Source organism: Penicillium mononematosum, assembly GCF_028829835.1.
Source record: "Penicillium mononematosum strain IBT 11891 chromosome Unknown utg000005l:1.0-9366267.0:1.0-9372171.0, whole genome shotgun sequence".
In the NCBI taxonomy this organism is placed as follows: Eukaryota; Fungi; Ascomycota; class Eurotiomycetes; order Eurotiales; family Aspergillaceae; genus Penicillium; species Penicillium mononematosum.
The window spans coordinates 6,425,168-6,452,970 of NW_026643275.1; the positions used below are offsets into that span (position 1 = coordinate 6,425,168).

A 27,803-nucleotide genomic window follows, 5' to 3' on the forward strand; every position below is an offset into this window, starting at 1 on the left:
GGAGGACATTACAAAGGCGCCGGACATTGATGTTACAGCACGCTGAGGAACCGACTCTACAATCGCATTATTATCTCGACTTTCAATAATCACTACACAATCCCCGACTTGCCTCGAGCTGTCTCATAGCACGTTGCCGACCCCTCACCATGGCCTTGTCCACCGGGCATGTTGCCAGCCAGCTACGGCACCTCATCTATTACCAACTCGACAATAACTTAATTCGCAATGCCCTCTTCCTCGCTTCGCGCCTCCACGCCTATGAACCGCGATCCTTTGAGGCCCAATTTCTGCTCGCCCTTTGCCATCTACACAACGGAGAAGTGAAGGCAGCATTCGAATGCAGCCAGGCTTCGGGCTCGCGTGGTCTACATGCTGGTTGTGCTTATGTCTTTGCTCAGGCTTGCTTGGACTTGGGAAAATACTTGGATGGTGTTACTGCTCTGGAGCGCAGTAAATCTCTCTGGGCCTCCAAGAACCACTGGAGTAAGCGCCGGCAAACTTCTCCTTGAACTTGGAGTTCGAGCGCTAACCATGTTATAGACAAGCATAGTGAAACTCAGCGACAGCACCTTCCTGATGCTGCAGCCGTTTATTCTCTGCAGGGGAAACTTTGGCATGCACACAAAGATTTAACCAAAGCAGTTGACTGCTATGTGGAGGCTCTGAAATTGAACCCCTTCATGTGGGACGCATTCCTGGGGCTTTGCGAAACAGGTATGTCCTGCTTTTTTTCTTTGGGGCATGGTTGTTCTAATGCAATATCAGGTGTCAATATTCGGGTCCCAAATATCTTCCAGCTCAGCCCAGAACTTCTTGCAATAATATCTTCGTCGCCGGAGGAAATAGCTACTGCGCCAGACAATGTGGCTTATGAAGAAGGGACTTTCCCCATGGAGCCTCCTGGTAACCCTGAATCTGACCCTTTTATGGTCTCTGCCTCGCGTGGCGAGTCTGACACCACATTTGGGAGCTCTGCTCTTTGGGAAAAGCTGAATGGGAGCTCCGCCAATTTTGCTGCTGTGGCACAGCCGGTTTTCCACGAAGGAATGGAAACACCAGGTGCACAGAGCAGTGGCTCTGATGACTTCCGCATTGCGAATGGCGTCACTGACCCAGAAGCTGGATGGGAAGCACCCTTGGCCCCAGCTCGAAAGACGCGGACAATCCAAACTATGAGCCTTGACCATACCGGGCAACCTCCTCCGCGAATGCGTCCAACAGGCATCAGACCTCGACACAAAACACGAACCGAACCAGAAACCCAGCCGACTGCTCCCGTAGAAAGGGATCCCACTCTTGTATCAAGATTCGGCGACCGAAAACGCACAGTCTCTGGGCAAGTCGCACATCCCCTTCCTTCGTCACAACCAACGGAACCAGGTGCTCCACAGCGCCGAAGCGTTCGACTCTTCAACCAGATCAAACCTACAACCAGCAAGCTCTCCAACGGCACGCTTACTGGCAGAGATGGCCGCGAGATGAAGAAGTTAAGAGGTGGGCCTACGAAAGGACGCGCAGGAAGTGCGCCCACTGTCGGCCGTGTCGTGAGTGGCAATCGAAAACCCGTGGAGACACCCGACAATGACGGTAAAGATAATCGGACTGGCTTGTCACAATCCCACTCTACTGCCCCCCCCCATTACCCAAAAATGCTGAAAAAACCAAAGAGCTCGAAGCCTTGGATTGGCTTTTGGGTCTTTTCAATAAACTTGCATCTGGATATTTCGCATTGAGCCGTTACAAGTGTGCGGACGCCATCAGCTCTTTCAATTCTCTCTCCCAAGGGCAGCGTGAAACCCCTTGGGTTTTGTCTCAACTTGGACGGACCTATTTCGAACAAGCAAGCTACACGGAAGCTGCCAAGTACTTTTCCAGGGTTCAAAAATTAGCGCCCTTCCGCATTGAGGATATGGAAATCTATTCGACTGTTTTATGGCATCTGAAAAGTGATGTAGAACTGGCTTACTTGGCCCATCAGCTACTTGAAGCTGATCGCCTATCCCCTCAGGCGTGGTGTGCTATTGGCAACTCTTTCTCTCATCAACGGGATCACGATCAAGCACTCAAGTGCTTCAAGCGTGCGACTATGCTCGATCCTGGATTTGCATATGCTTTCACGCTACAAGGACATGAATATGTCGCTAATGAAGAATATGACAAGGCGTTGGAGGCCTATCGCCACGGAATCAACGCTGACAATCGACATTACAATGCTTGGTACGGACTGGGGACGGTGTATGATAAGATGGGCAAGCTCGACTTCGCTGAACAGCATTTCCGTAATGCAGCCAGCATTAACCCGACGAATGCGGTGCTCATTTGCTGCATTGGTCTGGTATTGGAAAAAATGAACAATCCCCAAGATGCGCTGGTTCACTACGGTCGAGCCTCCTCGCTAGCCCCTCACTCGGTATTAGCCAAGTTCCGCAAGGCGCGCGTACTCATGAAGCTACGCGAATACAAGTTTGCTTTGGCGGAATTGAAGGTCCTGAAGGACATGGCGCCGGATGAAGCAAATGTGCATTACCTTCTTGGGAAGCTTTACAAAATGCTCCACGACAAGGCCAATGCTATCAAGCATTTCACGGCGGCCTTGAACTTGGATCCAAAGGTACGTCTTGGAGTTTTTTTTTTCCTCCAAATTCCCCTCCCCTTCTAAGTTCTTTCTGACATCCCACGCAGGCTGCACAATACATCAAGGACGCAATGGAGTCGTTGGACGACGACGATATGGAGGATGAGGACATAGCGTAGGCCTATGATGTCCCAGGTCTTTCTCTTGGGTTTCCACGGGGCCCTTCTCTTATGAACTCGGCGTTTGAGGGCCTCTTTGCACAGCATCCCTGTGGAGTTTTCTTCTTTTCCAGGTGTAGACATCTGGCATATGATGGTGTTCTGTACATTAGTTGAACGATTTTCCCTGGGCATGCATCATGAGGGTAGTGCATGCATAATTCCATTATTCTTTGAGGAACGTGATTCTCATTATTGGCTGAATTCTTTAAAAATATAATTGATTTACAATGCACCTGTGCACCGGAAGTGCCTGGCGACACTGTCATGTGCATCTACCAGGCGGTAAGTCAGCCTCGGGGCAGAAACCCGATTCAACGTTTCTGCTCCGATTTGCCCTTCCCCACAAGCCATGCATGGCTAAGTCTTGGATTTGATCTGCTACTCCATTTTACTTTTCTGATACCCTTCATCGTTTTACAATTGTGGGCTGGGTGTTGCCCGCATACCAGTGAACAAAGTACGTTTTTATCTGAGGGAGTATAAATTCTGTATACTGACACATGTATCCAGCTCCTCTTGACTCGCCCAACGACCGTCATCATGTCTTTCGGCTCTTACATTGTTTCAGGCATTAGCTCCTTCGTGGTTGTGACCGTCTCCCTCTTCGCAATCGGCCAAAAAGTTCCTCGCGCCGCTTTCGCCGCCCGATGTCTCGCCTCGTATGGCAGTCTCTTAGTTAGTGCCGCGTACGGTGTGATCGTCTCCATCTGCCTGCGGCTAGTTGGATATGGCCGTATTTCACAGTGGGCAGCAGGCCGCAGCTTTAAGTGGATGATGCGACTCACAACTGGCGTCACGTTCGAGGTTGTTGAAGGCGCGGAATACCTCTCCACACGTCCAGCCGTCTTCATCGGTAACCACCAGACTGAGCTTGACGTGCTGATGCTTGGCTGCGTCTTCCCGCCATACTGCAGTGTGACTGCTAAGAAGTCACTGCGGAATGTTCCTTTCCTGGGCTGGTTCATGTCTCTGTCCCGGACTGTGTTCATTGACCGTGCCAACCGGGAGACAGCCCTCAAGGCTTTCGATGGCGCCGCCGCCGAGATGCGCGATCACCGCCAGAGCGTGTTTATTTTCGCTGAGGGCACCCGGAGTTACTCCGATGAGCCTACCCTACTGCCCTTCAAGAAGGGTGCTTTCCATCTTGCTGTCAAGGCCGGTGTGCCGATCGTGCCGATTGTGACAGAGAACTATTCGCACGTTCTGTCGCCTCGTGCCTGGCGATTCAACGCTGGGACTATCAAAATCAGAGGTGGGTCATACCAGAAGGTTGCCAAGATATCTGCAGAGCATGGCTAACCATTCTGAAACAGTTTTGCCTCCCATCCCGACTAAGGATTTGACATCGGGCGATGTGGATAGCTTGACCCAGTCGACGCGGGATTCGATGCTCAAAACTCTTGCAACAATGTCCCACGCGCATAAGAACGAGGTCGATGGTGCTCGCGCCAACGGCGTCTCCAGCGCCATTGAAATCTAAGCGCCAAACCCAATTCGCGATTCGCCACACTGCTCCACGCTTAGCACTTACCATATGTTTCTCCTAACTTGGGTGCAATATCGGGCATCCAGATTAAAACCCATAAGACCAGAGAGCAAACCCGAACGCCACAATTCATCAAGAAATAATTCCTCCTAAACACTCACTGCAGTATAATACTGCCCACTTCTTCGGTACCTACTCTCAAGCCCATGACCCAAGAAATAGAATTTGAGGACCCAAGACGCCGAACCTGTCCGACACAATCCGTGACTGCTCATGAGAGCAACAATGATCTTGACATTGACATTGCCTCTTGACACACATTTCACTCCTGATTCACCTCTTCCCTCTTTGCAATTCGAAATGTATATATCCTTAGCGCAAACGCATGTCATGACCCGCCTACTGTTGGATACTTGCTTTTCTTCCTTCTATATTTTTAGCTTACATTAGACCATAGAATAGAAATAGGCTTGGATTCTTTACCCGTGCTTTCTGGGCAACTTGCACTTGATCTCGAAGCTTGACCTCGGATCCGATTAAGTGAAGATTCATTGAGGGGCCTATTGGAGATGAACATCTGAGCGGCACTCACCCAGCGTTCCAGTAAATCAACTACAACTAGCTCAGGAGGGATTACATTTCAGACACGAGGACAGCGATCAGAATAAACGGCGCAGAGATGGAATGGAAAGAGAGACTTCATTTTCGCTAATGGAAATAAAGCAATGCAGAAATATGTTCGAGGGTAATTATCGCTCTGAAAAACACGCTCAGAAAGGAATATGAGATAAGGAGATCCAATATGCAAATAACTCGGGTGGATGGTCGTCTGGTCATATCCCAGGAAGAGGGAACTCAGAAGCTTGGTAAATCCCGCAGGTGCTCGCAACGGCCCTCGGCACAGGGCCGGATATCGATTTCAATATCGACCTCCTGCATGGGTAGCCAGGGGTCACTGATTTTCGAGCCCACACGCCAGGGGTCCCCATCGCCAATTGATCGAAGCGCGAGTGGGGGAATGCGGACGACGTTCTGGAGTCCATTCTCAGAGTCGAGGGCTGTGATACACCCGGGCAGGTGGTGATCGCTGTCATTCACGACTAGCTGGCGCGGAACGGATCCAATATTGGGGCCCGACGCGGCCGTGGCAACTATGTAGTCGGACTCGAAACCGATGAGCTGAACGCGCACAGAATGGTCGGGAATGCCACGCAAGGAGATTTTGACATTGGAGTAAGGCCGGCCCCAATTTTGGACCGAGGGCGCAACGGGAGTGACAGAAGGATGACCAGCAAATCCAACTGTTTGAACTGGTTCGGGGGGAATAACGTTTGTGAATTCCAGATCCTTTATCCAAGAGGCCAGAAGGCCGTCTCCGGTCATTTTCAAGTAAGCCTCCTTGAGAGCCCAAATCGAGTAGAACAGCCGAATGCCGTAGGCAGCAAGGACTTCCTGGTTGTCTTTGCTCGGGTCACTTTTATTCAGGCCAAGCTCACGAGCCAATTTTAGGGTCGTGTACGGGTTCTTGATGGTCGCAAGCTCACGGAGCGAGAGAACGTCACTGAAGACATCCACGAAAGACGCAAGGTCGGCAAGTGTCTTCGGGGACGATTAGCACGACGACGAGAGGGTTCATCAACACACGCAACGTCAATTCCCACGCGAGGCAATGTTTGAGGTCCACCGAATAAGGAGTGGGCTGTTGCGGCACGCGTGCCTGCGAACAGAGTGAGACCAGCCTGATGGCTGACGTTGAAATCCAGACTTGAATCGTAGAATGGTCGATTTTCGGGCATCGGGGTACGCTGGATCTCAATCTTGCTCCAGGGAGTGCCAGTGGCTTGGTGAATGTAGTAATATTTCAGCAGCTGGGAGGCCAAGGACAGGCACTTGTCCGATGTTTGATAGTACTTTTTGACAGCTGCCTGATCAGACTGTGTTAAGGTTTCAAGCAAAGGAAGATCAAAGTATTTTTTCGTCCCAACGTCTGACATCAATGTACCATCGGACCAACGTGGGCTGGTCGGGGATGTCATTCTGTTTGATCTCATTGGTATCCATTTTGGTCTGAAATTGGTCAGTGGGTGCATTTCTGGACGCTATATGCTACTCACAATTCCAGACACATCGGGGTCTACCATTGCATTGTTATCTCGTATACTCGCACCTTACGTGCTCCGCATCCCACCTGGATAGAAGCCATATTGGCGCCTTATCGGAGTCTTTATCTATCAGCACGTGTCGATAAGGCGATGGCTGGTGCGTGGAACTAATATAACCGATAACTACATGCATCAACAGACATCATTAGACCGGCAAACGAGGAACAGGCCGTGTATGGTACTATGAATAGGATGTAGCTAAGAGACATTGCGATAGCAAGCGCAATATGACTATGACTATTCAAAATACCATCCATGGATGTTTTGAAGCTGATCCAGCAAATAAATAACATGTACTAAATAAACCTTCCAAGGTTCATGACATTCATTCTTCTTCTTTCTACAGCCATCTCTCTCTGTCGTGTCCCCTGTCTTCAAGAATCTACACAGCACTTTGACAATCACTCCACGATTATTGTAGCAAAAATTGTGTCATTAAAGAAGCTACCTCAGAGAACTAACAGAGGAGAGGTAATAATAAGCTAGAATCCTTGCTCCCCCCACACATCGGTCGAGATCTCTCCCAACTTATAAGGTGATAGATCAATGTTGTGTTCAGGTGGGACTGGTTGACGACAAAACAATTCTTCAAACCCAATGGTCAAAGCTACTGCTGGCCTGATGGTAATCTGTGAGTTGGGGTTGTTTGCGACGCGGGATACCGTAATGGTCTGCCGTATCATTGGGACGTAGCGAGGCCGCTGATGTCGTAAGGAGTTGACGGTCGGGTCCAAAGCAACAGTCTCAAACTTGATGTTAGGGGTCCTTCGACTTACGGACACGATAATTACAAGATTCACATCGCCCCTCGAGTTCGTGAGCCACCATTCTGCATCTGCCCGCAGCTTTCGATATGACTCTAATACTCCGACTTCGACCACAACGGTCGGCCATTTTGGATTGCGACCTGGAACAGGTTGCCTAAGGCCATACGCCTCGTCGGCCTGCTTTCTGCAAAACACACCTTCGATGGGTTTGGACCCTAACGGGCGGATCGACTGGCGCAGCCCCATATTGATTATCTCATGTTGCACTGCACCACCCAGGCCGCGTGAAGCTGTTTCATGGGCCCCAGTTAAGAGCTTGATGATCATATATCGAGTGCTGCGATTAAACATCTGCCGAGTACCGTGCAAATAAAACTTGTCCGCAAGAGCTGAAGGGACGTTTGTGAAGCGTTTATATTTCACCACGTCGGTTGTTTCCTGGTTTTCTCTGATAATCTTCCAGATGGCACTCTCCGTCGACCCGATGGCTTGGACTGTGTCGTCGGGCAGCGCCTTGAAGCACTCGAGGTCTGAGTGCTCGACTTCTGGGGAGTCCGAGTCATCAGACATTTCTGAATGTCTGTCTGGTCTTTGATGCTAGCGTAAGGTTTTCCGAGAGGGAATCCACGAGGATAGAAGGTGCAGGCGTTCCGGCGTCCGGAAACTATATGGTCTTAGTAAGCTTCGGATGAGGTCTACCTAGGTATATGCCTAGGTATCCATCTATCTAGGTATGTTACTCGTTTTCTAAATCTATAATATATTAACTTATGCTTCTGCCTTTTTCTACAGTACACTTGTTTCCTGATATTTTATTTAATTGATAGACTTAGGTTGCAATTCAAGATTCATCTTAATTGGCTGATCTTGTTGTATCTAAGAGTTGGTATACGCCTCCCCAGTCCAATACAAGAAACTCTAGATTGAGTAGCGCAAATTGACAGACTGCATTGAAGATTTTCTAAGTAGCATCTTCAAGAATATTTGAGATACTCTGGGATTTCATAGACAAAAGCATTTGCCCTAGGACGGACGGATGGGGTCCCCGACCTCGGAAGGCCGCGTCCGGAGCCGCTATTTATGACTTAGTCCTGCAGGCATTACCCTACAAAATCTCTAATGTTGGCTTCGGGAAGTATACCAGGACAGCTCTTCGTCTATGTATATAAAGGAACCTCAGATGCCAAAGTCAAACTAGAATCTTATAGTGCTTAGTGTCAAGTTTTTGCGAGTGTGTGCCAAATCAAAAATAACCTCCGTACGGGCTATCATGGTTGCCTCTGTCCAGCTAATTGCGTTCCCAGCTCCATGTTTGATTTTAAACAGATGTCAATCCGCTCAGGAGACAAGTTTGTGTTCTCAATATAGAGGTACCAGATGAAACCCACAACCGTCATACCTCGAAAAGCTTCAAGTAATAATAATCCCGTGGGGTATACATAAAGTAAGAGATAAAGTATGGCAAACAAATAGCATGGCAAGAAGGGAGAACCATTGGAAACAGGTATAGGACCTACCTGATCACTCTTTGTGTAAGTGAATCTAGTTTTCTGTACTATCATAGCTCGGTTATCAAGTCTGTTTTCAAAGTAAATTGGAATCGTCCGATAGACATCTTGATGCCGCGTGGAATTAAAGATGGAGATAAGAGACCATCACGTGCTGATACGTTCCCCGCCGGAAAGTCAAAGTCACGTGTTCTAAAAAGAGTCATCAATATCAAGAAGAATCCGAGCTCGGAGGGTTCTCGATTCCGATCTTTAGAGGCAATGGCTATTACTGTTGGAGTCCTGGCCCTACAGGGTGCATTCTTTGAGCATGTGCAACTTTTGAAAAAGGCCGCTGAGCAAGCGCAGCCGTCAGAATGGCACTTCATTGAAGTACGGACGCCACAAGAACTGGCGACATGCGACGGCCTGGTCTTGCCTGGAGGCGAGAGTACCACCATGTCTCTAGTCGCAGCCAGGTCAAATCTTCTCGAGCCACTGAGAGAATTCGTAAAGTAAGTGAATCTGGTCAGTCCATATCAATTCGATCTAATACGTGGGCTGTGCAGAGTGGATCGCAAACCGACGTGGGGTACATGCGCCGGGCTCATTTTGCTTGCCGAGTCTGCCAACAAGACAAAGAAGGGCGGGCAAGAGCTGATCGGTGGTCTTGATGTGCGAGTGAACCGAAACCACTTCGGTCGACAGACAGAAAGCTTCCAAGGCCCGTTGGATCTGCCCTTCTTGGGTCAGGACGCGCCTCCCTTCCCAGCAGTATTCATTCGCGCCCCTATTGTGGAAAAGATCCTTCCCCACCATGAGGGCATTCAAACAGAAGAGATTCAACGGGAAGATGTTGTCGTGGCACCGTCCAGGGAAACACGGGACTCAGTGGCGCAAGCAGCCACAGCAGAGCATGTCGAGGTACTAGCAACATTAGTGGGACCGGCAGCTCAACATGCGACGGAGGGTCGAGACGTCAATCCAGACCAGGAAGTTGGTGACATTGTTGCAGTGCGACAGGGCAATGTATTCGGCACCAGCTTCCACCCGGAGCTGACAGGTGACGCAAGAATCCACGCCTGGTGGTTGCGCGAAGTTCAAGCAGCAGTGCTGAGACGAGAGAAGTTGAAGCAATAATTCACTAGCATTAGAAGGTGATGGGGGAAAAGAAAGATGTAAATAGGGTATTTGGTGAATAGACATTTCCTGTTTCTGCTAATTGGATTCACCCTCCCATGAAGTAACGCCATTGCTTTGCCAAGCCAGTACTTTTCCATTACGTCCTGACCTACCTTCCGGCGCCGTATTCGTCCTCCTCGCGCTGGCGCTGCTCATCATAGGCGCGGCCATATCCACCACGGCCCGGATCATATTCTTCACGGTATTCATCACGCACTTGTCCGCCCGATTTGCCTCGTCTGCAGAGAAAGTCAGTCATTACTAGCCCGTAGCCGCCATTGGTGAAGACAACATACCCGAACTGCCGTCCTTCCTCAAATCCAGGGTCAAGGTCTGTCCGAATGATCCGCTCGTCCAACTTGGTTCCTCCGATATATTTCAAGCAATCCAGCGCATCCTGGTGGGTATAATACTCGACGAAGCAAAAGCCGCAGGGTGTTTTGTTGAATCGGTCGAGGCCCATTACGAGTCGCTTGATCTCGCCGCACCTGAAATTCCAGGTTAATCATAATTCAAAGGGAACCGAAGGCGCATTCTCACTTGGCGAAGAGTTCATGGATTTGTTCCTCGGTGGTATAAAAGGAACTTGGATTGGTCAGTAAAGGCAATTGCGTCTGTCTGGTTTATTGCGTGCTTGCATACAGATTTCCCACGTAGAGGGTTGTCGCGTTCTTCAATTTTTCATCAGGTTTCTCCTCTTGCTGCGGTTCGTCTTCGTCGCGATCGTTGAATCTGCGTCGCTTGTTCTGTGTACAGTTGTTCAGCCTCTATAGCCCATCCGGACTGGTTTCGACACAGCTTGGTAAAGGCCAGTCCAGTCCAGGGTGAGTACTCACCTTGCTGACATAGTAGGCACTTGGCCGATCCAGTCGGTCGACTGTATTTCTAGCCAGTAAACTCATAGTGAATCGGGACGAAGGGCGAACTGGAGTGCGTAGTTGACGGAAGGTAGTTGGAGAAAGCAGAGCAGCTCGGAGCTCTTCGAAAGATCTTGGCACCCAAGAATTCCACTCCGCATCAACAACTTTGCCTTTCGTCAACTTTGTTTTTTTCACCCACGCCACTCGTCTACTATTTCTGGCCGCCCCAGGATGGTCTGAGAGTCGTAACACGTTCCAATTATACAATTTAATTTCCAAATTTCATTAATGCCGAAGGTCAACAGTTATGCGCCAGCCTGGCTGTGCCGGCCCTCGCCTGGCGCAAAGTTCCTGTCCAGCTGTTCAGGCCAAAGTCCAACGGGGGACCTGCAAACTGGACGCAAGCCCGTGAGCAGTGGAGCCACGCGAACGATCGCTAAGAGGGGAAATGAGGTGTTCGCTGTTGTTGACAATGAGATACGATGGTCAAACCTTGCCCGACTCAAAGACCAATGGCAGCAAGAGATTAAGCAGAAGAAGGGATCTGCTAGTGAAACTGAAGAGCAAACCGACAACGCTCAGATTTCTCCCTACAGGGTATGAACACCTTGATACACCTAAGGGAACTAAATTCGGGTTGAAATTGAATTGCGACTAACATAACATTCCTGCAGGTTTTAGCGGTGCCTGTGTACGGACTGATCAAGCAAATCATCCCCTCTCCGAACGGCGCCTTCCTTGCCATCGTCACTGAACACACTGTTCACATCTCCGTTTTGCCCGATTCTTCGCACCTTTCGTCCTCCGACTCCGACTCTATCCGGCTGAAGACATATCAGTTAGGACCGACGACCCATGTTATTCCTGAGGCTCCGGTGGTCTCCGCGCTATGGCATCCACTGGGTTTGCACACCAATCTAGGGGGATGCATTGTTACAATCACAGCTGATGCCGCGGTGCGTGTGTGGGAGTTGGATCGGAATAACCACTGGTCCTTCGACCAGCCGACCCTGGCAATCGATCTGAAGAAACTCGTCGATGGGACCTCATCTGACCAGGACTTTGCGCCTTCTGGATTTGGCAAAAGCAAGGGATTCTCTGCCGATGTCATTGACATGGAGGTTGCATCGGCCTGTTTCGCTGGTAGTGGGAACGAGAAAGAAGATGCATGGGCGCCTATGACCCTATGGGTAGCCATGAGACCTGGTGATCTCTATGCGCTTTGTCCTCTCTTGCCTTCTAAGTGGCAAGCCCCTTCTACAACCATTCCGTCTCTTTCCGCGGCGATTATTCCGAAACTCGGTGCTCTGGAACAGGAACCTGAGGAGTCAGAGGAGGAACTGATTGCCTGCCGGCAACAGTACGACTGGCTTTCCGAGCTAGATGAACAAGAGCCCCTAGATACACCTTCTGGGTCAGAAACAATCCAAGGCGCGGATGTGTTCACTCGCCCGGCCAATCCTAGCGCCATTCCAAGATTACAAGGGCCCTTCCGTTTCGACAGTGGTGATGAACTCGATGATTTGGATCTCTGTGATCTTCTTGTCATTGCTGCCAGTCTAAACATCGAGGATCTCATGATGGGTGAGGAAGAAGAATTAGCTGTGGAAACCGGAGACCAAGAGAAGCTTTCAGCAACAGTTCTCTCTCTTACTAGTGGGAATGGCCGAGTTCACGTCTGTCTGGAGCTCGATGGTGTTGAAGGACAATGGCTACCCAAAGCTAAAAAGAACGCGTTCCGAACTCCCATTTCAGAACCGACTGAATTGGTCTTGGTCGAATCACTAGATACTATCAAGGATGGGGAGGAAACAACTACATGGCCTACTTTCACTAAAGACCTCCATTCTCGATACTCGTTCTTTGTCACAACTGCCACCAACGTGGTTTTCCTATCTCTATCCGGTTGGGTACAGAGACTGGAGGCTGAGTTGCAAACCGAAGACACCGCAGGTTCCGCCTTCCGTCTCCAGGTTCTCTGTGACGGGAATGTGACCAACCGAGAGAGAATCTTGCAGGTTTCAGATGCCGATATTACCGCGCAAAATGAACATCTTGCCGCGTCTCTCGTTTTCCATGACTTCGACCTTGGCTACTTGCTCCTCACCTACCATCCATCTAACCCTTATGCGGTTGTAATGGATGCGCCAGAAGATTCTCTATCCGTGGCGTTGGACAAATCGCTGTACGAGCCCAGGGCACCAGCGCCAGGCTTGCCTGTTTTGCCGCCGAGCCGGGCCCCATATCAAGTTCCTGCCATCTTCTATGCCAACTCTCCGTTGGATTCTTTCGTCGAGAAGCACGTCCCGCACCGGCAACGCCACACGCTCAAGGAGCAAGTGCGCTTGTCTCCCGCGACATTGGACCTCGTGGCCACTGCGCATCGCGTGCTATCTGCTCATACAAATGCTCTTGAGCGAGCTGCTTCGGATTTATTCCGCCGCTGTGAGCGGCTGCAGGGCGAGATGCAGGACCAATTGAAGCAGCTTGCAGATGTTGCGGAGCGTGTCAAGGGTGTCACGAGTGAGATTGGGGAAGATGGGCATCGCAAGGAGGGAGTTCGAAATGGAGAAGCGCTGGATAAGAGATTGCAAGCCGCCCAGGATAAGCAAAGTGAACTGAACCGACGATATGAGGCGCTACGCACTAAGGTCCTGAATTCTGGCGGTCGCCCTCTGAGTGAACGGGAGAAGGCTTGGATAACAGAGGTGAAGACATTGTCTGCATCCTTACAGCAGGTTGAAGACCAAGAGGAGGATCAACCATTGATCTCACGGTTGGAGACTGTAAGTTGTATTCTTGTCCATTCGCCTCAGTTAGAAATGCTCACATATTATCTAGGTCAAACGCCTTGCTCGGGACCTTATGGCCCAAACCAAGTCTGTCACGGGCAAAATGCCTTCTCCAGAACTTGGAACTCCGTCCTCTCCTGGGGGCCAGCCTAAGGTGCCCCAACGACTGCAACGGGCCAAGGTTGCAGATGCGATGAGGATGGTCGAACGAGAGTGAGTGGATTCCTTCATTTACCTATCAATGCACCAATGACTAACCATCTTCCAGGTCCGCCGTCATTGAGGCAATTACCTCACGTTTGGAACGACTGAACACTAGTCTGTGAACCATCTAGCTCTGCATGTTGTCGGATGATCTAGTTTTTTCACATGTATGTCATTACGCATCAATCCACAAGGCTCGTAAGATGAGCCACATTTTGAATTTCGAACTTTCGAATCTCGAGCCTTGGGCTATCCTAAGCTACATCTAGATAAAAGTTATGAAGTCATCAATAGTTGTCTGTATCACCATCCCTTCTAGTTGATTTAGGTGGTCTCAAATGATTGCTCTTTTCGTGAGTCCACACCTCTCCAGTGCTTCATCCTGTTCCCATCTACGGAATAATCAGACGCTGGCCCTGAAATGATTCTGAAATAAGTGGATTTCACTAAACGAAAGTCGGAAACCATGGTTCAGTCTACAACATACTGACACGTTTAACGACATCTTCCAGTCCGCCACTCATATTCTCCTACTCTTCTGTTGGATAGTACTCCTGAGCTGAGCCATAGAACAGCAACGATCGATCCTCCAAGCTTTTGATCAGGCCTTTGGGCCTACCAGGGGGGCCAATAATACTGTAATAAAGATCGTCTTCTTCATTCCCAGAACTGAAACCTTCCTCGTCAGGAATTTCTTCATCGATATACTCTTCACAAGAAACAAAAGAATCCCCACCATCCGACAAGTCCTCCAATGTGGTCGTCTTGTGGCGCCTTGCTCGATAGACCCTCCCCACCGACGCAAAATCCACGGGATCACAGGCCCTGGTCAGATCGAAGTCGTTGTCCTCGGATACAGGACACCACGGCGGATGTACCTCATAGTATAGTTGCGGGGTCGCAGGTCGCGAGTATGGGGATGGCGACAGGGACTCTTCAGCTGAGAAATAGTCCTCGTCATCGTCGGAAATATTATCACTCTCAGCTGCGTTGGGTTCGAAATTCAATGTCGCCATTTCGGGGTCTTCTCCGTCTCGGTCAGCTTTTTCACATGTCGGTGGTTCGTAAACCCGCTTATCCCCTCTCGCCCAGCAGTCTGCGCATGTCGCTGTGTGGGATTCGAGTGTTATCATTCTTGGACCCCAGCAGAGTCGCTTATCTTGGCATTTTGATGGGTCCATGTCCCATATACAGCCGCACAGTGTATACTTGCATGTCCAGTAGATGCACATGTTGGGGGATGGAGAATCTCGGATTCTGTTAGGTCGTACCTTGGTGGTTGATAAGGGAAGAGAGACCGTGTATCTTATAGTTTCAATTGTCAGTTTCATTCGGAACCATACATAGTGAAGAAAGCTTTGTTGGACAAATCAACTAAGACGGGTCCAAATTGGACAAAGACGATGTGTTTACTGCGCGCTTGATTGCTCTCTGTCTTTCCCTGGTGTTTCTTTGTTTGGTTTTCTTTGTCTAGTTTCTTTGTCTTGTTGCTTTTGGTGAGAATAAACAATGACAAGGTACATACATAGCTAGCTCTCTTTGTTCTACAAGACTGCTACGATCGATAGGGTTCGAACACACACGTGACAATTGACGGGCAAATCAATGTTTTACTTTTCTTTCAATAGGCCATTAGATATCAGATAATTAAGTACTTATGGTCTGAATAGCTTCTCATAATGGTCTCAAGTGGTAGAAGGCCTGGAAACAAGTTTGTTGTGGCCAAGTTCGCCATAGTTCATTTGGGTCAAATCGATATTTATTTAGTTGGACGTGTATTCGCCTTGACTGTTACAACCCATTGTATATTACATGTTTTGCAATTGTTCCATTTCAGAAGGAAAGATATCACAATCAACCTCAAAAACTTCTAGTCATCTCCAGTGCCCGTATTTCCCACCAGGCCGCTCTGTACCAGCGCCGAAAGCATATCAAAATCCCAAGTCATATGTTCGTTGTAATTGCTGTCATATCCATTGAATCGTAATTGCGGAAAAACAAAGCCCAGGTGCTCAGAGCTAAGCTAAGTCTTCGAAGCCACTGCCGGGGTGCTGATGTAGAACGTGTTGGCGAGGTCTTGGGCATCCTCAACTCGATCGTTGATCATCAGGTAAACATCGTCGATGATCTCCTCCCAGGTAGGCAGGATCAGGCCCTCAAGGCAAACCTCCCATTTCCACATGTCATCAGCAAACTTGCCCTCCCACCAGACACGCCACTCGTTGTACTCGTGCGGTCTATGGCTCATGAGACGAAAAGCCAGGTGCCCGATCTCCATACGAAGCTGGCGCCAGTTCTGGAAAGGACCAGACATAAAGCCATCAATCTTGTTGGTGTAGACGTAGGTAAACTTTCCGTAGGCGATTGAGTCGACACAGAAATGCAGGGCGTTACGGGGGGATTTTGGCGGCGCCTGCAAGGGTCGGGTCGGCGAAGTTCCAATCCTCTTTCCATTCGAGGAGACGGCGCATGGAGGATTGATGGAGCTGATAGACATTGGAGCCCGTGTTCTTTGGGCATAGCTCGAAGTAGCGGTTGGCGCGGACGATCATGAGGTTCTTCATGCCGTAGACGGCTACCATGGCTCTGTACTGGAGGGTGTTCAGTGCATTGCGCACCTCTGGGGGCGCTAAGATCCACTGGGGGATGACGAAGGCGTTTTTATCGAATTTGTAGTCGAGAATCGAGCGGCCTTGATTAAGAAGGCGCATCATGGACCGTTTCTGGCGGAGATTAAGGGTGACACTGCTCATAGTTGGTGTATGGAAAGAGAGTGTGAGGAAGGAAGTGGTAGAGAGAGGTGGAAAAGAGAAAGTGAGAGGAAAGATGGTAGAAGAAAAGCAGAGGATCTGGGGTGTCTCGTCTGTAAGAGCAGTGTTTTGCGTGCGCTCAATGCCCCTTTGACATCCTATTTTGACCTCGACCTGTAATCTTGCGGCTTATTTTAGTTCTCGATTTACCTTTTCCAATGGAACCTTCCGGCGATTAAACTACCTACTAGGCCTAAACGCGTTATTGTTAGCCTGGGACGAGAGTCTATTTTAGAGTTGGGGGTTAACTATGATATCAGGCATATCCTCGAGGTCCATTCTGTTGGATCCAAAGAGACAACTTCAAATCCTGTGATATATTCAAACCTTCTTTCAAAACATCTGGGCATTCCGAGACTTCATCTTCAAAAGATATATATTGGCATCTTTCTATGGCGGGCGAAAGGTTGTCGCGGATTCCGCTACTCGATTGGTTCTGCCCGAGACAAGACACAAGACACTCATCAACCAGAAGAGAACAAAGATGGCATTTCATTCATTGTAGCTTATTTGTTTTGAAGATTATTCCAAGAAGTGAGACCAGGGTTTGCAAAGCATTGCGATCAAAATTTTTCGCAGCTGAACCGACCAAGACATAGGAGCATGCGATTATTGGACACTAGAGAGCGAGATCCGAGATTAGCCATTTTTCACTTCACTTCCAGAATTAAACCTACCGTTCAATGAGGTGAACTCCGGATGCTGTCTCAATAACGCTGCTGACTTGGCCAGGCTGTAAGCCAAAAGCGGCATCTTCAAACTCCTTTTGCATTTCGCCGCGGCCAAAGAAGCCCCTTCCAGGAGTTAGCGAGACATCTGGCACGTAAATTTCTTAGGAAAAACTCACAAATCGCCCTTCTTCCGGGCACTGCTGCAGTCGGACTCAGCGACTGCCAAGTCGCCAAGGGTAGTTTCTCCAGATTGAATGCGCTGTTCATGACCCTTAAGAATCTCAATCGCCTCCTCCTTTGTGCGAGTAATATCAGCTTCCCTCCAGCTGCTGGGACGGCGACTATCGCGATGCTTGACGAGCAAGTGACTGCAGCGGATCTTGCCCTTGCCCTCGCCCTCGCCAGAGGGGTCAGGGCGAGCAGCCGGGGTGTGGTTTTGCGCCATGTATACTTTCAGCTTATCGGTATCAGTTTCCGCAGGTGGCTCCCAGCGAGACTCTTTTGTAGAAGGGTTGAAATAGTATGGGAGATTCTTAGAGTTGGAATGGCGAACTTCCCAACCGGCGGGAAGACCTGTGTCGGCCTTGGAAGAGTCAGCTATGCAAACTTTCTGAAAAGATGATCTGATCCCACCATTTTTCCAAAATCAGATCTAAAGATTTTGAGAATTTCTGTGTAAATAATAATGTACAGATCAATAACACTCCAACGGAAGTCTCCAGGGTAAACGATAGATTGATCTCAGTAGCAACCGTTGTATGGTGAACGGGAAACTGCGGGGTGAAATGCAAACCATACAAACACAGTCCAAGCTTTAGCTCCTCCGCCGACCAATTCGCGGCCGACTATATATACCACGTGACTTTTCTTGAAATCACGTGCTTTCGTTTCCTCGAATCTCCCCGGCCATCACTATGGAGGCATTTAAGTTGTTGTTTCTCCCATCTTCAAGCCACTGTCTCGGTACCCACGATTTTTCCAGAGATTACTTTGCGCTTAGTATCTCAATACAGCGCATTTGCCCATCTTCGCAGCATGTCTGCCAGCCCTTCTTCCACCGCTGGTGGCGACACCAAGCCATCGGATCAAATTCACTTTAAGTTCTGCCGTGAATGGTAAGTCTCTTTCCAAGCGCCCCGGCTTAAATTGATCGATGGTGCGACACATACCACCCGAGGACAGCTCGCTTACTTTTCAATAGCTCCAACCTGCTCTATCCGAAGGAGGACCGTGTCAACAACCAGTTGATGTTCACCTGCCGTACTTGCCATGTTGGCGAACCTGCGTCCTCTCACTGTGTTTACCAAAATCATCTCCATAGCCAAGTCGGTGATACTGCCGGTGTCACCCAGGATGTGACGTCTGACCCCACGGTTTGTGCTCCTGGTTTTTGTACTCTTTGCGGTGATATTGTCACTTGTTCTATTTGCGACCCTACCCCGGACGAGGATCTCTCTGAGGTTGCGCCGCCTGTGGGTGACAGCCTGGAGTCCTCTGAAGTTGAGCCCCGGGCGTATACCCCAGCTCTATAACTTCTTGAGCATCCATAGGCTAACCCCCTGTGACTTGCAGCTCCCACGGGCCAACAAGCTCTGTCCAAGCTGCGGCGAAACCGAAGCGGTCTTTTTCCAATCACAACAACGATCTGCCGAAACCGGCATGGTGAGAACTGATCCTTTCATGGATTCCTGACCCTCTAATACAACTCATGCGCTGACACTTGCTTCTATTACTCAGAAACTCTACTACGTCTGTTGCGCGTGTGGCCAAGTCTACGTGTGATCTCTGCCTTTCTGCAATGCGGTCTCCAATTTCTGATACCCTTGATTTTTTTGTCCTTGTTGTTTTTTTTTGCGACATCATCGGAGTTTGGCGAATATTCGGAGCAGGAACGGGGGGAAGATGCGTGGAGATTTCGGAACAGGGGTGAAACTGATGCTATCAACTAAGAATACATATGGATTTGAAACCCAATTAAAGAAACAAAGAGCGCTCTCCAACGATTGTAGAAACTTGAGAAATATTAAACATGGATTGGCGCCAATGACAAGATCTTGGACCACTTCTTGTTCCGTAGCTCTTGTCCCACCACACCTGTAGAGGTATCAGTATCTAAAAACGTGGAGACAGCGGTAATCTCAGACTCCCCGGAGCACTTACCGTTCATTCTCGTCCCGATGGGATCTCCGGACTTGTTGACCAATACACACGCATTATCACCAAACCGGACAAGAGACCCATCAGGCCGCTGCAACTCCTTCTTCACGCGAACAACAACGGCATGACGAATATCACCACGGCGGACTTTATTGGCGAGCGCAGCGGCGGTGGTGGCTTCGGAGCCTGCAGATCGCTGCTTCTGGACGACGACAACTATCCGGTCACCTAGATACCCAATCACGATGTTAGCTTGGATTCTCAATTTCTTCTTGCCGTGCTGTATGCTGGGTTCGAGTATCGTGGAGACTGACCGATTGTCGCGGGCCGCTTCTTCTTCAGGACGTTCACGCACTCGACGATCGAGGCGCCGGAGTTGTCGATGCAATTTAATAGCGTCTGGCGGAACGAGGGTCAGTATTTTCCGAGACGGTAACGGGTATCGCCTGCGCACCTTTAATTGAATCATTGTGTTCTGGTACTTGGTCTGGAGATAATGCTTGTCCGCAATTTGTTCTTGCGGCCGGAGGGAGGTTTCCCCGGAGAGTAGGTTTATCCGGGCCTATGCGTTCTATACAATGTCTAATAGGACTTTAAGTTGCTTTTCGGGGAATGGATTTCGTCTTATTATTCAATTATTATTAGGTTGGTCTAGTTTTGTGATCATAAAAAGCTGCCTTTTATTCAATCAATCATACCAGCCACGGTACGTTCTAAGCAAGCATTAGAAGCGCCGCTTGTTCGTAAGATACCCTGATATGTTCTGTGTGATCATTATTCTCAATTGGATTTCTCTGCTAATTGCAGAGGAGTATCTATCTTTCCTGGCTACATTGGTAGCTAGATGACACCCTATGTTGACTTTTGCTGACTCGATCCATGCGGCATCAACTAAATATATAGTTCAAAAACACCCCGGATTTAGTTCTATAAAGTCCTGTTCTTTTTCTTATTTTCCCACTTATCAAGATAGATTGGCTTTTATATCCTCCCAAGTCATACGCAGAACAAGATTGAGCTCGAAAACCCCCGAGTTACTCCTGGAAAGGCCCACGAAGGCGAGCATCCGATGTTCATACTTGGATCTATCAGATTCTCCAGCAGTTCATTGGCTGCTGATATTCCACGGCAAATACATACCCATTGAGGGATGATATACAATACGATTTTACGCGGAAGACAGAAAAAGAACGATCACTTGATCTGAAAGACCATTTTGATTGGGTGTAATTGCGGTGATACGACATGGGAGGAGGATTGGATGGCTTGACGCACGGTGCATATTGTTGTATGCGAGCTGGGCGCGTAAAATGAAGTCAAAACAAACATATACAGGGTAGAAAATGGGATACTAACAATAATCAATCACCTCATATCGAACAATTATTAGTAGAGCAAAACCAAAACACGTCAAGGGGAAAAGCGGAAGAGTAAAAGTAAAAGTAGAGGACGGCAAGGTCTCAGCTGGCACTCCCGAGTGTCCGTTCCGCCCCTAAAAACATCTGCGCAGGAGGCCTTTCTCCTTGGAACAGCCTCAATGGTGACAATTACTTGATAATGGTCCTTGTGTTGGTTGCCGGTCACTCATTTTAATTCTCGTCTTGCGCTTCGAATCATTTTTCGACCCCCATCCCTCGGACCTCCGCCCTCCACAGTTCCCCAACTCCCTTCGCACCCGCTTTGCATTCTATGAAGCCACCTCTTCTCTTCCGCTTCGATCTCTAGCAGACTTCAGCTTCTTGTTACGTCCATCATGCCTCCAAAGAGAGCGCGAAAGAGCTCGCCCGACGCCGAACGCCGCGAGCGCTTGACCCTGGCTAAACTGGCCAGCTATGACGATGTCGCAACCGATGCGCTAGTGGATCACGTACGCTCTTTGCCTGCAATTTAATATAAAGATCTGTCCACTGACAATTGCTGCTGACAGGCTTATTTTTGGACCACAACCCGCAAGAACCGCACCAAGTACAGCCCTGCCCGCGGAATCCACGATGACGATATTGGGCGCATTCTCCTCCACGATGTTATTGTGGACAAGGACATCCCAGAGGCCGAACGCAAGCTGCTTGAGATACCAGGCTTAAAGAAGTACATGACAAACCTCCGGAGCCCTCGTGAGAAGGAGTGGTTCCGCCGACACCTCCGCAAGTACATTCAGATGTATCTTCCAGACTGTCCGTTTGAGGTCACCACGACTAATCGATACATCATCACGCAACATGAGGCTGCGATCTGTGCTCGCAGGTTTATAAAAAAGGGCGAGGAGATCAAACACCTGAGCGGAACGCTTGTGTCTATGACCCATGAAGAAGAATTGGATCTCGGCTTGACCCGTAAAGACTTCAGCATCGTGATGTCAAGTCGTCGCAAAGCCCCATCGTTTTTCCTAGGTCCTGCTCGCTTTGCCAATCATGACTGTGATGCCAATGGCAGCTTGACAACCAGGGGCAACGAGGGCATGTCTGTCCTAGCCATGCGCGACATTCACGAAGGAGAAGAGATCACTGTCTCCTACGGGGAGGATTACTTTGGCATTGACAACTGCGAGTGTTTATGTCATACTTGCGAGATTGCTGTACGGAATGGCTGGTCGTCGCATGTTGATACAGAGACGAACAGCAAAGAGTCCAGTCCCGCGTCTGAAGCTACACCAACTGAAGATACACCGGCTGAAAATAGCAATGTGGGCAGGAAACGCAGACGCAGCTCGGATGTGGAGGAATCCGACAGCTCCTCTACCTTGTCTTGTTCAACTCCGCGCAAACGTGCAAAGTTCCAACGACAAGTTTCTAAGTTGCGAGAAGAGATCTCAGTTTCTGAACTTACTGGAGAATCAGCATCAGCCCCAACGCGCGGATCGGACAGCACTCTTATACAGGACACTGTACTGATTCCCACTGTTCTTCTGGCGGAAACTGCACCCCAGGTGTCTGAGCTGAAGAAGGAGATCACCGAGCGAACCGCAGTGGCATCGCCAGCTGATTCACAACCCCTACTTCCAGTTGCCACAGGGTCAGGGCAACTAAGAGTGGCTCCCCAAGGCAATCTAAATGGGACAAATGGCACTAATTCTACTATCCCAACGGACTGCGAATCTCTAAACTCCACCGCCGACCAATCCCACCGGTCGTCGACGTCAACCACTCCAACAACTGAGGATGACATTGAAGCCCACATCAAGACGGAAGGCACTACGTTGGAACCGTGTGAGTCGAAAGCACTCAATGGTAAGGATCATCCCGATGCCTCTCCTGAAGGTCAGCCCATCACCACCCACCCCATGGACATTGACCCCGAAGAAGGATTGTCAGACTTATCAAATTCCACCAAATTAGACGGCGACACCGTTGTGGATAAGCCCAAAAAGCGAAAGCCTCGTACCAAGCGGCGATTCATTGTAGACTCCGTCGAGACCGAGTCACAGGTTGCCCGAGTCCCTGGAGACTATACCAAGACACCACGATTGCTTGCCCAGAAGTATGACCGCTGGGTGGAGTGTCAGACCTGTGATACATGGTTCCTTCAGTCAAACTCGTACCTCACGCGGCGTGAATGTCCACGCTGCGAACGCCATTCCAAGCTGTACGGATTCCAGTGGCCATCAACAGACAAAGGCCCGGATGGCGAAGAGCGAGTAATGGACCACCGCACCATCCATCGGTTTTTGTCCCCCGATGCACAATCACGTATCTGTCGCCGAGACCGCGGCGTTAGTTTTGGGATCACCCCCACCCCGAGCTCTCTGACACAAACACCCCAGAAACGGAGACCAGTGATGTAACTGAGTCTCGCCGTGATGCTCGGGCAACTCGGCGTCGCACTAGAGAACTTCGTATGACTATGTAAACAGTACAGCCTTGGAGCCATGTTTGATCTATGAGACAAGACGGGGTGAGGATGGAGTTTTGGTTTATGAGACTGGACATTTGTGACAATACTTGTTTAACTGGCATTATATTGCATGGAAATTGGTTCTGGAGTTTTGATTTCTTGCAGAGATGCATTTTCAGGATTGGAATCTGGAGGGGACAGCGTTTACTTTGGGCTTCGTTCCCACGCGGACTCCCTTGGCTACTTTCTGACACTAATTGTGGACATGTTGAATATAAATATAAATCGGTGTCCTGGTGATTTGCCTATTAACTATGGTTCTCACTATATGATCAACGATCTATCGGGTTGATCGAATCCGAATCGACATCCACTGCACAACTCCCCGCATTTTTCCCCGGACATCAACAATAACTGCACCAATAAGCTGCTCTCGTAGCCAAACCCAAGAGGGTCTGCTTGGCAACGGCCAAATTGCTGGAGAGCCCAATAGAGAAGCTCGGGGTTTCCTTTACCGAATGCCAGTTCTCTCGCCAAATGGGGTGATGGTTTCTCATTGCGCACAGAAAGGCTATATATGGCCTGTCTGGCGACTGCCGGGCTGAACATAGCAGGTGAATGGAACATTAACTCTAAAGCGAAAACAGCTGAAACCCAAAAATGAGGTTCTCAAATCTCATTGCCCCCCCTTCTCCTCGGCTTGGGGGTCACTGGCAGCACTGCATGGGACAACCCTCTAGTTTCCCTCGACTACGGATCCTTCCAAGGACAATATGACAGTACCTACAACCTCTCATATTTTCGCAAGATCCCATTTGCTGCACCACCAACAGGGGAGAACCGCTTTCGTGCGCCTCAGCCACCACTGAAGGTCACGGAAGACGTCTATGACACAAACCAGGACTTCGACATGTGCCCCCAGCGCACGGTCAACGGCACTGAAGACTGTCTCTACTTGGGTCTATTTTCACGGCCGTGGGGCCTAGCCAAGGATACTAGCAGACCAGTGCTAGTCGTATTCTATGGCGGAGCGTTCGTCCAAGGCAGCGCGACATTCGCAATGCCGCCATCGTCATTCCCGGTCCTCAATGTCAGCAATATTAACGACTACGTTGTTATCTACTCCAACTACCGCGTCAATGCCTTCGGCTTCCTACCAGGCAAGGCAATCAAAGACTCACCCACCTCAGATCTAAACCCGGGGCTATTGGACCAGCAATATGTCTTGAAATGGGTCCAGAAACACATCCACCATTTCGGTGGCAACCCTCACAACGTAACAATATGGGGCCAGTCAGCCGGTGCAGGCTCAGTAGCCGCGCAAGTCCTCGCAAATGGCCGCCATGGCCAACCGAAACTTTTCTCCAAAGCCCTTGCCAGCTCGCCCTTCTGGCCAAAGACGTATAAATACAACGCACCCGAAGCAGAAGAAATCTACTCCCAGCTGGCGAGCCTGACAGGCTGTGCCAGCCGCCACGCTGGTAAGACACTCGCCTGTCTCAAATCCGTGGACGTCCAGAAAATCCGTGATGCAAGCCTGATCATTGGTGCAAGCAACACCTGGACAACGAGCTCTTACACCTGGGCGCCTGTGATAGACGGAACCTTCCTCGTTGAGACACTCACAGACACCGTGAACAGGCGCTCCCTGAACACAGAGTTTGTGTGGGGAATGTACAATAGCCATGAGGGCGAAAACTTTGTTCCATCGGGCCTTGACAGTCCCATTTTGCTAAATGGATTTAATTCCTCTGCTGCGAGCTTCCACCAGTGGCTTTCCGGTTTCGTGCCTGGGTTATCGGGCAAGCAGATTGGTGAGGTGGAAACTCTTTATCCCGCTGAAGGGAGCACAGAGACGATCGACAGCTATAATACTTCCTATGTCCGGGCTGGCTTGGTTTATCGGGATGTTGTGCTTGCTTGTCCGGCTTATTGGATTTCGTCGGCCGCGACGGAGAGAGGATATCTCGGAGAGTATACGATTTCCCCGGCGAAGCATGCGAGTGATACTATTTATGTTTGTTCTTCCAATTCATTGTTGCTCCTCCTTCTGGGGAGTTTCCTGATTTCAGTGGCATAGGCTGACTTGGATGATACCAGTGGAACAAAATCAACACCGTTCAAGAGACTAACCCGGTCGTCTATGAAGGCTATGCAGGAGCTTTTGCGAGTTTCTTCCAGACAGGAGATCCGAATGCACACAAGGTGACCAATGCTTCGCAGCCAGGTGTGCCAGGCGTTCGTACGGGTGAGGAATTAGTCGTTGTGGATGATGGGCTCGAGAATGTGAAGCTGGTCCAGTTGAAAAAGAGGTGTGACTTCTGGCGAAGGCTGGGGAGGCAGATACCCGTGTGAGAAGTTGGAATGGAATAAAATGTTGTTTAGATATTCGATGCAATTGGACTCGGACGTCGTTATACAAGAGGAGAATTAGGTTCGTCATATATGATTGCATATTGTACATAGTTACTTCCAAAGATCCAATGACTATCGCAGCGACAATGGGTATGTATAGTCGTTTTCCAGTTCCCAAAAAATCAAAACCTCAAACCAACGCCATGTATGTTACATGTTACAGGATTTATACAATGGTAAATGCGGGTATGCGTGGATCCAGACGCAGATGCAGATCTGTATCTAGATCAGAGCCTGGCCACGGAACATGCCCTCGCGAACCTCACGGACGACGTCCTTGCGGTCCTTCTTGCCCACCAGGACAACACCACGACCACGCTTGCCCATACGGCCGAGACGACCCAGTCTGTGGATGAAGTCGATGGTCGTATGCGGCACGTGATAGAGAACCACTGTCTTCACTGCCAGGGTATCAATACCACGGGAGGCGATATCGGTAGTGACAAGAACCTTGGTGTCCGGAAGGCGGCGAATAGGCTCTTGGCGCTCAGGGAGCTCGAAAGGGAATGCTGCCGGCGGCGCGGTTCTTCTTCTTATTAATCATGATCTCCTCCGCAGTCGGTGGGAGCTTGACCTCTGTGAACTGCGCGAGAGGGTCTCTTGTTGCTTGCGGGAATCGGTGTCACGGGATAGCGAGACAGCATCGATGCCCTTGGATTGCAGGAAACGTGCGACCTCGTCGGCTTCCTCGCGTTCGTTGACGAACACGATGATCTTCTTGATCTTCGGCTCCATGTACGCATTGAGCGGTCCCCATGTCTCGGTGTGCTCGTGTCTATCTCCGGCCTTGCCGATTGACCAGATGACATCAGCACAGGCGAGGTTTCTGTTTCCGCGGTATGGCTCCTTCTCAATGTCCACGACACCTAGCTGCACGCGACGGGGAATGGCGTGCAGGTTCGGAGTCGTTAGGCGCTGCATATCAGGGAAGCGCTTGCGCAGCTGGTTGTCGAGACTGCGGGGGATGGTGGCTGAGCAGAGGATCAATTTCTTGAGTGACGGAGCAACCTTGGCAATGATTTCGGACGTTGTTGGGATGAATGATCGGTCCATTAGGGAATCGGCCTCGTCAAGTACAAGATGAGTGACTCGGCTGAGGATATTGGGGTTCGTCCTCGCAACAGAGCCCAAAAGGTGAGGAGTTGAAACTAGAATATCGATGCCGGCGGGGTGGAAGAGGGTGTTCTTGATCCGGCGGGGAGTGAAAGTTGATGAGATTTCGCCCGAGCGGTACTTAACAGTGTGGGCCAACTCCTTGAGCTGGGATCCAACCTGAGATACTAATTCGGAAGTAGGAACGAGAATGATGGCCCGAGGACGAGCGGCGTTTGTCATTGGCGGCTCCTCAGGCTCCAGATCGAATGCCTTGTTCTTCATTCTCTCCTCTCGCTCTCGTGCCTTTTGTTCTTCAATAGCTTTCTCCTCCTGCATATCAATGACTTCAGCACGCTTGATAGCATCGACGATTGGAAGCAAGTATGCGAGGGTCTTTCCCGAGCCCGTCTCGGCTGCCAGAAGGTACTGGTCAAAATTGTATTCTTCTTCATCTTCGTTCGCCTTCTTCACTTTCTTCTTCTTCTTGGATTCATCCAGCAATAGTTCGGGGATCGCGAGTCTTTGAATGGGCGTGGGGGTAACATCAGTGAGACCAGCCAGAGCCTGAGCGAAGATTGACTGTCGAACTGCGGGAAGGAGAGGGAAGTGGTCGAAGCTGGTAATGTCGGCAAGTCGAGCCTTGATAGCGGAACGTCGACCATAAGGCACAGGTGTCAAAGTTGTCTGCATCTTCAACGCTTTGTACAATGGGCTTTCCTTCTTCTCCGTCTTGCCCTCCTCCCCTGAACGCTTGAGGGCCGCCTGTGATCTTGTGCGTGGTGTGTCTCGAATCCGTGCCTGAGTCTGGTTCATCGAGGCAAAGGGACCGGGCCGTTCCCGTCGTGGCTTGTTAGGAGATGGAAGAGATGGCTTGGAAACAGTAGGCGACAGCGCCATTCGAGCAGCCTTGCGGCGCAATCGAACGGTGGCCATGCCTCGTGTGGTCTGCCATGACGTCGGAAGAATCGATGGGGCGATCAGGGTCGCCTTAGTTTGACATAGAAAACATATCGAAGAGCGAATTGGCAGAGGCATTCTACCTAATTAAATCGATAAGATGCGCGAAGTGTGAAACACGAAGTAAT

General features: G+C 49.8%; 15 protein-coding genes across 15 annotated transcripts; 7 read left to right on the plus strand and 8 right to left on the minus strand.

Annotated features, from left to right (window-relative positions):
- Positions 1-149: 149 nt before the first annotated feature.
- N7519_010615 (anaphase promoting complex subunit bimA) lies at positions 150-2,757 on the plus strand (the record flags this gene model as incomplete). Its single annotated transcript, XM_057297388.1, has 5 exons — positions 150-486; positions 544-717; positions 769-1,590; positions 1,671-2,614; positions 2,686-2,757. 5 exons carry the CDS (start codon positions 150-152, stop codon positions 2,755-2,757), a joined length of 2,349 nt encoding a protein of 782 aa, XP_057145270.1.
- Positions 2,758-3,339: 582 nt separating this feature from the next.
- N7519_010616 (1-acylglycerol-3-phosphate O-acyltransferase SLC1) lies at positions 3,340-4,279 on the plus strand (the record flags this gene model as incomplete). Its single annotated transcript, XM_057297389.1, has 2 exons — positions 3,340-4,051; positions 4,113-4,279. The coding sequence occupies 2 exons, from the start codon at positions 3,340-3,342 to the stop codon at positions 4,277-4,279; spliced, it is 879 nt and encodes a 292-aa protein (XP_057145271.1).
- An 861-nt stretch (positions 4,280-5,140) lies between these two features.
- N7519_010617 (uncharacterized protein) lies at positions 5,141-6,426 on the minus strand (the record flags this gene model as incomplete). Its single annotated transcript, XM_057297390.1, has 4 exons — positions 5,141-5,884; positions 5,935-6,219; positions 6,278-6,352; positions 6,400-6,426. The coding sequence occupies 4 exons, from the start codon at positions 6,424-6,426 to the stop codon at positions 5,141-5,143; spliced, it is 1,131 nt and encodes a 376-aa protein (XP_057145272.1).
- A 503-nt stretch (positions 6,427-6,929) lies between these two features.
- N7519_010618 (uncharacterized protein) lies at positions 6,930-7,784 on the minus strand (the record flags this gene model as incomplete). The annotated part of the gene is made up of 1 exon (XM_057297391.1): positions 6,930-7,784. One exon carries the CDS (start codon positions 7,782-7,784, stop codon positions 6,930-6,932), a length of 855 nt encoding a protein of 284 aa, XP_057145273.1.
- Positions 7,785-8,983: 1,199 nt separating this feature from the next.
- Positions 8,984-9,841, plus strand: N7519_010619 (pyridoxal 5'-phosphate synthase glutaminase subunit PdxT; the record flags this gene model as incomplete). The annotated part of the gene is made up of 2 exons (XM_057297392.1): positions 8,984-9,216; positions 9,271-9,841. 2 exons carry the CDS (start codon positions 8,984-8,986, stop codon positions 9,839-9,841), a joined length of 804 nt encoding a protein of 267 aa, XP_057145274.1.
- A 37-nt stretch (positions 9,842-9,878) lies between these two features.
- Positions 9,879-10,785, minus strand: N7519_010620 (nuclear cap-binding protein subunit CBC2; the record flags this gene model as incomplete). The annotated part of the gene is made up of 5 exons (XM_057297393.1): positions 9,879-10,122; positions 10,180-10,371; positions 10,424-10,468; positions 10,526-10,629; positions 10,720-10,785. 5 exons carry the CDS (start codon positions 10,783-10,785, stop codon positions 9,993-9,995), a joined length of 537 nt encoding a protein of 178 aa, XP_057145275.1. The 3' UTR covers positions 9,879-9,992.
- Positions 10,786-11,031: 246 nt separating this feature from the next.
- Positions 11,032-13,861, plus strand: N7519_010621 (uncharacterized protein; the record flags this gene model as incomplete). The annotated part of the gene is made up of 4 exons (XM_057297394.1): positions 11,032-11,340; positions 11,418-13,529; positions 13,585-13,748; positions 13,804-13,861. The coding sequence occupies 4 exons, from the start codon at positions 11,032-11,034 to the stop codon at positions 13,859-13,861; spliced, it is 2,643 nt and encodes an 880-aa protein (XP_057145276.1).
- Positions 13,862-14,269: 408 nt separating this feature from the next.
- N7519_010622 (uncharacterized protein) lies at positions 14,270-14,872 on the minus strand (the record flags this gene model as incomplete). The annotated part of the gene is made up of 1 exon (XM_057297395.1): positions 14,270-14,872. The coding sequence occupies one exon, from the start codon at positions 14,870-14,872 to the stop codon at positions 14,270-14,272; it is 603 nt and encodes a 200-aa protein (XP_057145277.1).
- An 890-nt stretch (positions 14,873-15,762) lies between these two features.
- On the minus strand, positions 15,763-16,492 carry N7519_010623 (uncharacterized protein; the record flags this gene model as incomplete). The annotated part of the gene is made up of 2 exons (XM_057297396.1): positions 15,763-16,152; positions 16,235-16,492. The coding sequence occupies 2 exons, from the start codon at positions 16,490-16,492 to the stop codon at positions 15,763-15,765; spliced, it is 648 nt and encodes a 215-aa protein (XP_057145278.1).
- Positions 16,493-17,158: 666 nt separating this feature from the next.
- On the minus strand, positions 17,159-17,856 carry pin1 (peptidylprolyl isomerase ESS1; the record flags this gene model as incomplete). The annotated part of the gene is made up of 4 exons (XM_057297397.1): positions 17,159-17,168; positions 17,227-17,343; positions 17,397-17,803; positions 17,854-17,856. The coding sequence occupies 4 exons, from the start codon at positions 17,854-17,856 to the stop codon at positions 17,159-17,161; spliced, it is 537 nt and encodes a 178-aa protein (XP_057145279.1).
- Positions 17,857-18,150: 294 nt separating this feature from the next.
- N7519_010625 (DNA-directed RNA polymerase II core subunit RPB9) lies at positions 18,151-19,002 on the plus strand (the record flags this gene model as incomplete). The annotated part of the gene is made up of 4 exons (XM_057297398.1): positions 18,151-18,335; positions 18,422-18,709; positions 18,771-18,882; positions 18,958-19,002. Coding segments are annotated over 4 exons (630 nt in total), but the record flags the coding sequence as incomplete, so codon positions are not given.
- A 241-nt stretch (positions 19,003-19,243) lies between these two features.
- N7519_010626 (mitochondrial 54S ribosomal protein uL14m) lies at positions 19,244-19,846 on the minus strand (the record flags this gene model as incomplete). Its single annotated transcript, XM_057297399.1, has 4 exons — positions 19,244-19,314; positions 19,381-19,605; positions 19,692-19,776; positions 19,832-19,846. The coding sequence occupies 4 exons, from the start codon at positions 19,844-19,846 to the stop codon at positions 19,244-19,246; spliced, it is 396 nt and encodes a 131-aa protein (XP_057145281.1).
- Positions 19,847-21,130: 1,284 nt separating this feature from the next.
- On the plus strand, positions 21,131-23,158 carry N7519_010627 (SET domain-containing protein; the record flags this gene model as incomplete). The annotated part of the gene is made up of 2 exons (XM_057297400.1): positions 21,131-21,244; positions 21,305-23,158. 2 exons carry the CDS (start codon positions 21,131-21,133, stop codon positions 23,156-23,158), a joined length of 1,968 nt encoding a protein of 655 aa, XP_057145282.1.
- Positions 23,159-24,118: 960 nt separating this feature from the next.
- Positions 24,119-25,288, plus strand: N7519_010628 (putative carboxylesterase; the record flags this gene model as incomplete). Its single annotated transcript, XM_057297401.1, has 1 exon — positions 24,119-25,288. The coding sequence occupies one exon, from the start codon at positions 24,119-24,121 to the stop codon at positions 25,286-25,288; it is 1,170 nt and encodes a 389-aa protein (XP_057145283.1).
- A 557-nt stretch (positions 25,289-25,845) lies between these two features.
- mrh4 (ATP-dependent RNA helicase MRH4) lies at positions 25,846-27,651 on the minus strand (the record flags this gene model as incomplete). Its single annotated transcript, XM_057297402.1, has 2 exons — positions 25,846-26,149; positions 26,198-27,651. 2 exons carry the CDS (start codon positions 27,649-27,651, stop codon positions 25,846-25,848), a joined length of 1,758 nt encoding a protein of 585 aa, XP_057145284.1.
- Positions 27,652-27,803: the final 152 nt, after the last annotated feature.